Raw genomic sequence first — 10,889 nt, forward strand, 5'->3', positions numbered from 1 at the left:
GTGTAAAATGATGATTATGCCCTTGTTGGCAAAGTCGAACCTGACGTGGACGTTGTTATTCGACTTTTAATTGATTTTTTCTATTATCATAATTAAATAGTACTCATTGTTATGAATGCGTGAGCACAAGTTAGAGTCGAATTGGATTTGTAACGAAAAAGTTACGTTTAGTTAAAGTATGTTAACAATGAGTAAAATTGTACACGTGTGTGTTAATTATTTTAGTGTTGGAAACACTGTTTTTGATAAGGTGAGCCACATTTTGTATACTTTTAAATTGTACAAAATCTGAATTCTTCCCATTTTAAAAACCGGTCTCATGACCTTATCTCACCACCAATCAGTTTTCTTCCATTACTTTTTCACCCAATCAGAAACCCTTTCTCTCTTGTCCAATCAAAAACATTATGCCTCTCTCTCTTCTTCTCCTTCTCTCTCTCTTTCATGTCGTGTTTCTCTTCTCTTTGCAACAACTAAGAACCATCATCAAACATCATAGATCGAACTTCAAATCACCAATATCGTACTCCTCTCATCCCCACGAGTCCATTCGTACGAGCCAATTCTAAAATGACCGAGTTTTGAGCTTTCAACTTGAACCTTTGACTCGGGTGTAAGTTCTCCGGCTATTTTTCGTTTGAGTTGCAAGGTTTTGGAAGGTTTAGAAGCAACTACACAACTCTCTAGAGTCCCTAGCCTAAGTTTGAAGTCAAGCCAACGTGTAGACATGTGGCTTTGGGACGTTAGAATTAGGACCAAGATCTTCAAGCCATTTTCAATTCATTTTCGTCCATTTTTTGGACTTTCAAAAAGTACAAACTTGTTCTTCTCTTCCCAAGCTTCATTTCCATATAAAGTACGTCGAAAATGATTAAGAAATGAGGAATATATGAAGTTTTAAAGTTTTTACAAAAATTTGACCATTTCCAGATTTTGGCGAACCAGGCGGTGGCGACCGACAGTGACCGGGAAATTGGAGAAGGAGAATATTCTATTAAAGTTGACAGAATATTCTCACGCCGTTTATAACACCGTTAAGGTAACACTGTTAGATTTAATGGACTATTCCGTCAAATTCGACAGAATATTCCACTGGGACCTGCCAGTACGTGCAAGTGCGCGGCAGCGCATGTAGTCGCAAGCTGGCAGCGCGTGAATGCGCGTGAGGGCGTGTACCGCTTCGTGGCGATACGTGGTTGATGTGTAGAGGTCCGTGACGTCGCGTAGAATATTTTTGTATATTTAAACCCTCCGTTTGAGCAAACTATGGGGAATTTTCCTAGCCTTTTGGTGTTTGTCCTAATTAATTAATTACTATAGTTGTTTCACATATAGAAGAGAATTATCCCGAGAAGGTACGAGGTCAAGTAAGGCTCGGAGGCTACGATCCGACTACGTATCTGTGAGTGGGCATTTGTTTTTATATATTATATATAAAGTTTTATAGTTTCAACAAATACTTTTGGATTAATATCATGCCTATCATGCCATATTTTATTTCATTTTAAAAGTGCTATTATATTGTTGAGATTTATAAATTGTCATGGCATGTTCATATACATTTACCTACTCATCATGCATGCTTGCACCGGTGTAGTACTCGCCCCGGGTCAAAGCCAGGCTTCACGTGTATGTTCACATCGCACCGCATACTCACTTGGATCCATTGTAGGTGTCAGTCATGTCCTAGTTGCAATAGGCAATAGTGACTCGTATGTGATGCGCCTAGCGTCAGTCTTCACGTGATTGTAGTACTAGAGCGTATATTATAATTACACTCACACTTGTTCATGTCAGAATTCCTCTACATGAACTCATGAGTTAGCATAGATTGATGAGCACTTGATTTCCTTACGCCATGGTTGAGATATTATGATCTGTGTGTTTCTTGAATTATTGTTGAATTACCTTTGATTTCATACTTATATGTAGTATTATTTTCTAGAAACTATACTTGTTTTACGGCGAAGGGTTAGTATGTTCAGAAAATAAATGTGTTTCATAAGCCTTTGTTTTTGCCCACTCACACCTTCTGTTTTTCGCCCCATCGCTGAATCTTCTGTGGTGTACGAGGGATCTTTGGCAATTCTGACATTCCCTCAAATAAATGTAGGAGCTTATTTCCAGTTGTGTAATAAGTAACTTAACTAGATTTGACTGCTCTACTTATGTCGTACTGTCATCTATGCTCTAACTACTTATGTTTTATGGGTTCTTCCTACTACTGCGCACTCTCTTTATTAGTTTAAATAAATTCTAGCTTTGGTTTAAATTTATCCATATTTTATACATCACCTTTATTTTGGCTACGTCACCTTCGGGTGTCGGCCATCATGCCTCGACTCCGGTCAGGGTATGTCAACTAGATATAGTACACACATTATGTGTGTGATTCAAAATTTTAAAAAGGCCTGAATTTAATTTGTAAAAAAAATTAGTGGATTGGGGAAGTTAGAAAAAAATGGGAAAAAGTAGACGTGGGTGCAAATGAGAGAGAGAGTGTGAGTGGCTATCTCTAACTGATCTAGCCAGAGGGCCATAGGGCCAAAAATATCCCTAAATGACACGAAAACTGTCTAAAACCAAAGGTTAGGCCAAATGGTTCGTGGGCCCCATTGCGCCACAAAAGGAGAATCGAGCCAACCGGTTGGCCCAACCCAACTAGCCCCGGCCGGTCCAGCAATTTCAATCCCAATGACTACTTACTGACGTCAGCTAGCCGTTATATTTGAATATATATATATATATATATATATATTTTTTTTTTTTTTTTCAATTCTATTTTTTTCTATAACTACCTAAGCCATTAAATAACATTAAGTAGCATTAAACAACATAAAACTTAAACAACATTAAAAAAAAACATTTAACAACATGAAACTTAAACAACATTAAAAAAAACATTTAACAACATAAAACTTAAACGCCTACTCCATGCTTTTTTTGGCCCAAAGATGTGCAACAAGATCTTGTTGTAGGTACTTGTTTGTGGCATGCGAATGTATCATCCTATGATGCCTCATGTACTCATTTAAAGAGATATTACTAGTTCTTGGATTCAAAGGCAAATTAGGCCCATCATATATCTTTGCACGAGCCCTTCTTTACATATTTGGAGTTCAAATTTTCATCAATATACTCATCTCGCTCATCATCCATAATCATGTTATGTAATATGATGCACGACATCATGATGGAGTTCAAATTTTCTCGACTCCACCCTCTTGCCGGTTCCTTAATGATCTTCCACCGTGCTTGTAGAATACCGAAATCTCTCTCAACATCTTTCCAGTATGCCTCTTGGTGTAAGGTAAAACAAATTTCGGCGTCATCCGCATGACATCTTTCCAGTATGCCTCTAAGTGTAAGGTAAAACACCTTTCGGCGTCATATGCAGGGTTTGTAGTTGCTTGGACAAATGTTGCCCACTTTGGGTAAATGTCATCTGCCAAGTAATACCCCATGTTGTACTGACGCCTATTGACATAGTAGTCAAGTTGAGGTGATTTACCCTCTATAAGGTTATTGAAGAGGGGTGAACACCCAAGAACTATAATATCGTTTTGGGATCCTGAGACTCCAAAGAAAGCATGCCAGATCCATGTGTCAAATGATGCAACCGCCTTTAACATAATAGTTGACTTTCTCGATCTTTCGCTAAAGCCTCCTTACCATCCGGTGGGATAATTCTTCCACTGCCAATGCATGCAATCTAATAACCCTATCATCCACGAAAAACCACAGAGGTACTCTTCTTTGTAAAGCTGAACAACCGTGTCACATAATTCAACAAGATTATCAAGGCATGTAGACTCAAACATACCATATGTATCATTTATCGCATCAGCTAAGGAGGCATATGCCAACATTCGGAGTGCAATAGTAGCCTTCTGATGAGGTGAGAAACCATGGCGCCCTGCTCTGTCCAGTTTATATTGAAAATATGGATTTACATGTTGGACATCATGAAGTAAACGCTCGACAACATGACGCCTCATCCCAAACTGAGGTCTGAAATCCTCTTCGTTGTACATCGAGTTGGGGTTTAAGTAGTTGTTCATCAGATTCTGATGCGTCATCTTTCTATTTCATGGCTTGTAATTGCGACCAGCAATAGAGCCACCCCATTGAGGTTGTTCTTCAGTTGCCTCACACGCATGACCCTAGCCATTACTGCCATATATGATGTATTGCATCATGCTTCATTTTCTTCATCGGACTCCTCATCTTTTCATCTCATCTACTCCTATTTATCTTCCAATTTGGAATTGGATAAGGACCCCCAGTTGGAATCCGAAGAGGATCCAAAGTTGGAATTCATTGCAAACTTGAATTGAAAGAGATTGAATTGTAAGAGATATTGGATAGGGCAAAGCTGAAGGTGTGCGAATTATATGCCAATATCCACCCTATATATGGACATTGGAAGCTGAAGATAAGAAGTGTCATGTAGATTAAAATACTATCTAAAATATCCATAACCAATTATATCTCGACACGTGACACTCGAAATCCTATCCGAAAAATTATTGAGATTACATATCGACAAGAAATCTGCAAAGTTACTCACAGATTGACACGTGACACTTGAAATTCGAGACGTAAAATTATTGTGATTCCTTATCCACAAGAATTCTGCAAAGTTACTCACAGATCGACATGTGACACTCGAAATCTGAGACGTAAAATTATTGAGATTCCAACTCGAAAAATTCTTGACATTCTATCTCGAAAAATGATTGAGGTAGTTTAATTTAAGTAACCACATTAATTCAATTAAAATAATAAATTATGTTTGACCCTATGACCCTTTGGCCTCCTCGGTTGGAGATGATTTTTTGTCAAAGGGCTATGTTTAGCCTATGATCCTCTAGCCCCTTGGTTGGAGATGGTAATACATATGGCATGGCACCGTTCATTAAAATATTAATATCTTAGAAGGCTATAGGGCTAAAACGAGTCATCTGGTCCTCCTTCAATTAGAGATGGCCTTAGGTATTGATAGAATGACATGGTTGTGAAGTTTAGGAGAAAAAGAACAAAAATTTGTCTGTGCAAAATTACTATAAAGTTTAATTTTTTTCATTTCTAATATTTTCTTTCAATTAAGTATAAAATGATATAATAGTAATTTTATTGATTTTTTAGTTGACAAACATGTTTTTATTAATATGTAGTTTAAATTATTCATTTACCCTTTTAAAAATGCAAAGGATCAAATTGCATTTCATTTGATTATTTCTTTTCATAATTTGAAAAGGCAAAAAGGAAAAAAGAAAACTTTTGGAAAAAAAAGGGTAAATGACAAAAAATTACCTTAACTATTGGTCTAACGACACTTTCATACCTTAACTTTTAAAAATGACAATGTCATACCTCATCTTACGAATTTGTGCCAATGTCAGACCTTCGTCAGTTTTTCTGTTAAATGCTGACGTGGCCAGAGACGTCACCCACTCATTAATCCAAGTGGATTAAAAAATAATAAAATATATTTTTAATAATTAAATATTAAAAAATTAAAAAATTAAAAAACTAAACAAATAGAAAAGGCCTAGGGATGCGGGCCTTCCTTTCTTCCACCCGCACCAACCCTTCGCTCTCTCTTCTCTTTATCTTATCCCGCATCTCTCTCCCACTCTAACTCCCTCTTCTCTTTGCAACCACTGGCGCCGAGGAGGAGAGCAGCGGAGAGAGGGAGGAGAAGAAGGCTCTAAAGGCGAAGAGAGCGGAGGTGGGAAGGAGAGGAAGGTTTTGACAGCCGAGAGGAGGAGGAAATCGAGAGGTCAAGAGGAGGAGAGAGGTCGGATGAGGGATTGGGTGGAGAGAAGGTAGGAGGGTGATGGGTGTGTAGGAGGGGAAGGTGATCTGGGTGTGGGTTTGGTATTTTTTATCTTCTTTATTTTTGGTGTGGGATCTGGGTGAGGGCTTGGTTTTTTTGGTTTCTTCAGTGGGGTGGTGAAGATAGAGGAAGAGAGGCGGCGATGGGGTGGTGAAGGAAGGTTGGGTTGGGAGGTGGTGGTGAGGGAAGGATGAGTGCGAGTGGGGAGAGGGACGGAGGAAGGAGACCGCATCCTAGAGAGAGGAGAGAGAGAAAAGAAAGAGGGTGGTGGAGGAAGGTTGGGGGGACGGGGAAGAGTTTGGTGGCTGTCAAAGAGAAGAAGAAAAAGGGTTGGTGTGGGTGGAAGGGAAGGTCAGATCCCTTAGGCCATTTTTTTTTTTTTAGTTTTTTAATTTTTTTAATTTTTGAATATTTTATTATTAAAAAAATATTTTATTATTTTTTAATCCAGTTGGATTAATAAGTTCCGTCTCTGGACACCTCAGCATTTAACCGAAGAAAAAGTATTATAAAAACTGACGGAGATCTGATATTGGCACAAATTCGTAAGATGAGGTATGAAAGTGTCGTCGGACCAATAGATGAAATAATTTTTTGTAATTTACCAAAAAAAAATAAAAAACATGTGCAGTGCATTTATTCTTTTTCTTTTTCTTTTTCTTTTTTGGGCGCTAAGCGACACTCGCTTTTACACTATCGATAAGATGAGCCCGAAATCTACAACTGAGGCAAACCGAAATCTACAACTGAGGCTGCGGTTGCAGGGCGTCGTGCTCTGCCGACCATCTCCATATCGTATCACAGTCATGAGCAGTGGTCCTCCTTAGTTGTATGAGCAGAGAGAGAGAGAGAGCCAGAGCGAAATCGCAATTTATTGGGTTAGGGCTTTTCCGCGAGAACTATCCCTTTTGAGCGGCTTCAGGCTTCCCATCGCCGTCGCTGAGATTGAAAGGAGGTATCTTGGGTAAGTGGACTTCCTTCAAAACCATCTGCTGTATGAAATTTGAAAATTTTGAGCTCTGCCCCAATACATTGGGGTGCATTTGGATTCGGCGTTGCAAGGAATCAGGTCCTACTGCAATGCCAAATCCTTGGAAATTAAACGGACCATGAATTGGAATTGTGAAATCTCTGATGGGTTGTCAATAATTTCAGCATTTTATTATTGGGTATTTGAAATTTAGTTGATTAGCATGCTAAGGTAAACAAAGTTGAAATGTTTGTTGCTTTTGGGTAAGCATCTTCTATGTTGTTTGTGTATTTATTGACAACTTAAGGACTCGACAAGTAGAGATTATTGTGCAAGACTGATTTTCTTTTTCATTTCGGTATTGCAACCCAAGATACTTTCTAGTTTTTGTTGTATTGCATTTTGACACCATCCAAATGGAGCATATGTATAATGGTTATGCATATAGCAATGACCTGTTTATGTATCATCTCTTGCTTCTGAGATGAAATGGTTTGTATGTTGTCGGAAACATTAGTTTTCAGAATGATAGTGGGAGGCCAACTTCTCTATTTCATATGTTAGTTGGGTATGTGAACATGAAGTCCTGTAAATGGATCAAGGTTCTTTACCCCACTTTTGGTCTCTTGCAGTTATAGATGGAATTAGGTAATTTGAGTTTGAGAACACATTTTCTTTGGTTTATTAGAGTATATGAAGCTACGAACAATCCACCAGGTGGAGACATTGTTGAGAACCATATTCTTATGGTGAACCTACACACCTTACCGATTGTCCTGATGTTTCGTGGAAAAGTTGTCATGTCATTTATAGGGTGGTTTGAAGAATGCATGAGGTTATGGCATATACGGACAAGTGGAGTTGGAGTTGGAGTTGGAGTTGGAGTTGGACTCTCTGCAATCATGTTCCCAAAAGATCAGTATAATGTACATGACAACATTCAATAATTTTGAGTGAATAAGAGAAGCTAATGTCATACAAACATTATAATACTTACTAATTGGTCGTAAGGATTTTTTTGTTTGTGAAAAATGTTGAAAAAACAAATGAGGTGGGATAGTCACATTGGAGTCCTTGTACTGTCGCTAACAACTAACAGATATTCTCTTTTTGTGCTCTGCTCTGAATTTGTTTTTCGTTTCTTCTTGCATGACTTGCTTATGTTTCTGCCTGGTTTCCTTGTTAATTGTTGCTTCCATTTCATTTTTCCAGGACGGGCAAGCATTCTGGTTGGTTTCGATAGTTGATATTGAATAGGCAAATGTCACATTCTTTGAGTTTGGCCACTACAGGCCTTTACAAATTTGGCTTGAGTCCTCAAACCAGAGTTTCTACCGGGAAATATGGAGTCTCTACTGTGAGATCCTCACCTGGGTTTTTTCGTGTCCGAGCTGTTCAAGAGGGTGGAGGGTCTCGAAGACTAGTTGATATCATCAGAACTGTGCCAGAACTCTCGAGGAACTATTTTAGAAGTCCATCTCGCAGGGCTCTCTTCGGTGGAATCTCTTTGTTGGGTGGCTTTTATGTGGCACAAACGATATCTTTGTCATTTGGAGCTTTAGGAGTCAACGATGTTATTGCTGCAGTAGTGTGTGTTCTCTTGACAGAGTATGTGACAAAATTTTATTACAGCCGACCAAAAGTAACATTCCCCATCGCTCTTCTCAACAATTTCAAAATGGGATTCACTTATGGCCTGTTCATCGATGCGTTTAAGCTAGCCAGTTAATGGCTTATTGGAAACAATAAAAGTAATTTGTCGTCGTGATGAAGCCCCGTTGATTTGGCCTATGTAAAGTTCTCTGTGTTTGATAGTGGTATAGAGTAAAAGATAAATTTCCCAGTGTATTTATTTGCTTTTCACTGTATGCAGATTTGTCTTTGGATTTGATTCCAGACAGCTCCCTTTGCTTCCCGGAAAGGAAACACTGTTCACGATAAGCTGGAGTTTTGTTTATGCATACTACATTCAATGTGATGTTCCACTAACCGTTGCATTTTTTTTTAATAAACGATATTATTTAAATTAAGAGGAAGTGGGTGGGCTTAACTTCGCAATAAGCTAGTAATAATGTGGTTGAAGTTTGTTTTTGGCAAAAATCGAACCTATGACTTGCATTATTTGCAGACCTTTTTTTTTAATCATGCAATTAAGTGATTGATCATTAAAATACTAAAGAGTTTCTAAGATATTAGAATATGAATAAATTATACAGTAATCACACCTAATTGCAGTTTCAACCCAAAAAGTAGTGGTTTTGCAATCAATCAAAACTACTTTCTCCTAATTGGAAGAAACCAATTTGCGAAAACCAAACATGGGCTGTATTTTAATAGTATAAAGAACTACTGCAAAAAGATAAATGCTTCGTACACGAATAAAAAAGGAGAGATGATAAACACGCTATTTTCTTTTTTTTAAACATTCATATTTAATCAAATATATTATTTTTATTTGATTTATTCAATTTGATAATTGAAAGTAAGAGCTTGTGAATTGTGAAAGCCTAAATAAAAGAAGATAAAAAACCAAATTGTTACAAAATTAACTCAACACGTCAATGAGGTGTTGGGGTTGACTGGTGATTTGGAATGAGTGCTCGAGTACGTCAAACTTGCACAAAAAACGCACTTTTATGAAAACAGCCAAAGCTTCCATAAACTTGTTTGCCTCTTTACCATCATCAATCATGTCTGTATTGATTGGCCGAATTTCGTCCCTAATGACTTTTTATAGGGATCGAATTTGAGTGCAAGAGACAAGCATATCATACTTTTTTTTTTTTTTGTCAATAACATTACCTTTATCACAGGATTGAAATTCCAAATTACTAATCCAATCATGATTTTGTATTTAGGTTTTTATCACAAATGGTCATTGCAATTGATCCACCTTATTAAGATGATCTGTAAAATTAAAAATCAATCAATGTAGTTTTTAAAAATAGATGTCATAAATCAATGTAGTCATTCTGTTACAATTTTGTAAAAAAATTTGTTATGTGCTGATGTGGCACATAAGTGGGTCCCATTTTTTTTTCCTTTTTCCTTTATTTATTTATTTATTTTTATATTTTTATTTTGGGTTTGCTTCAAACACGATGGTCAGTAACTGTGGCAGGCGGAAACAAATCTAGGTTTAGGTGCATGAACGGTTGGTTAGGCATGGAGGTTCGGGAATCATGGTGGCCTGGTGCGAGATGGTACATGGCAGCGGTGGGCTGGGATTTGAGAGCAGTGGTTTCATGAGAACGCGAGTCGGTCTGGGTTGCAGGTTAGGTGTGTGCAGGCTGGTGGTTTGCGGGTTAGGCGGAACTGAACAGGCTGGTGGTTGAGGACTGGGCTTCGTGGAAGCAACCCACCACCTTACAGCCACCGCATTTGGTCTTGGATCGACCCGGTTCCCCATTCTTTTCTTCCTAGCTTTTTGTTAGGTTCTCATCCAAAAAACAAAACCCAAAAAAAATAAGCTTGTAGAAAAGTATGTGATGCAGAGAAATAGTATTATGAAACTGATGATTTCCTTCATTCCTTTCACCGTATAAATAATACAAAGTTTACAAGAGTCCTATTGTAACCATGAAACAACTCTTAACAGATATATCAACATTTACATTTAAACAGATTGAACCCAAATTTATCAACTCTAAATTGCAGTTGGGTTTGAAAACCTTGGTGAGATAGAGATTTTGGGAAACTTTTGTTTTGATGGGGCTTTTGCTAAAGCAACAAAATCAAGATTGAAAGTCTTTTCAATACAGGTAATGGGGAAGCAAACGAGGGTGCTGGTTTGGGGAAGACGGCAGCCAGAAAATTAGAGGTCAAATCTAGGTTTTGGAGAAGAATTGAAAAAAAAGTGGAAAAAAAAGTTTTTAAGTTTTAGTTGTATAAAAATAAAAATTATTTTTTTATTATTTAAATATTTTAAATCTACATGACAACATTTAATTAGACTTGTGGATCCACTTATGTGCCACATTAGAACATAATAGATTTTTTGACAGAATTGTAAAGACTATATTGATTTGCAATACCTATTTTCAGAGACTACATTAATTGATTTTCAATTTCATGATC

The 10,889-nt window shown here is 37.5% G+C and overlaps 1 protein-coding gene across 1 annotated transcript; it reads left to right on the forward strand.

Annotated features, from left to right (window-relative positions):
- Positions 1-6,663: 6,663 nt before the first annotated feature.
- Positions 6,664-8,801, forward strand: NPQ6 (YCF20-like protein (DUF565)). The gene is made up of 2 exons (XM_068465101.2): positions 6,664-6,806; positions 8,025-8,801. Exon 2 carries the CDS (start codon positions 8,074-8,076, stop codon positions 8,539-8,541), a length of 468 nt encoding a protein of 155 aa, XP_068321202.2. The 5' UTR covers positions 6,664-6,806; positions 8,025-8,073; the 3' UTR covers positions 8,542-8,801.
- The last annotated feature ends 2,088 nt before the right edge of the window (positions 8,802-10,889 follow it).

Source organism: Pyrus communis, chromosome 5 (assembly GCF_041283825.1).
Source record: "Pyrus communis isolate YQ-2024b chromosome 5, ASM4128382v1, whole genome shotgun sequence".
Lineage (NCBI taxonomy): Eukaryota > Viridiplantae > Streptophyta > Magnoliopsida > Rosales > Rosaceae > Pyrus > Pyrus communis.

Coding starts and splice junctions, on each gene's coding strand:
- NPQ6 (XM_068465101.2), top strand. CDS start 8,074: ATGTCACATTCTTTGAGTTTGGCCACTACAGGCCTTTACAAATTTGGC.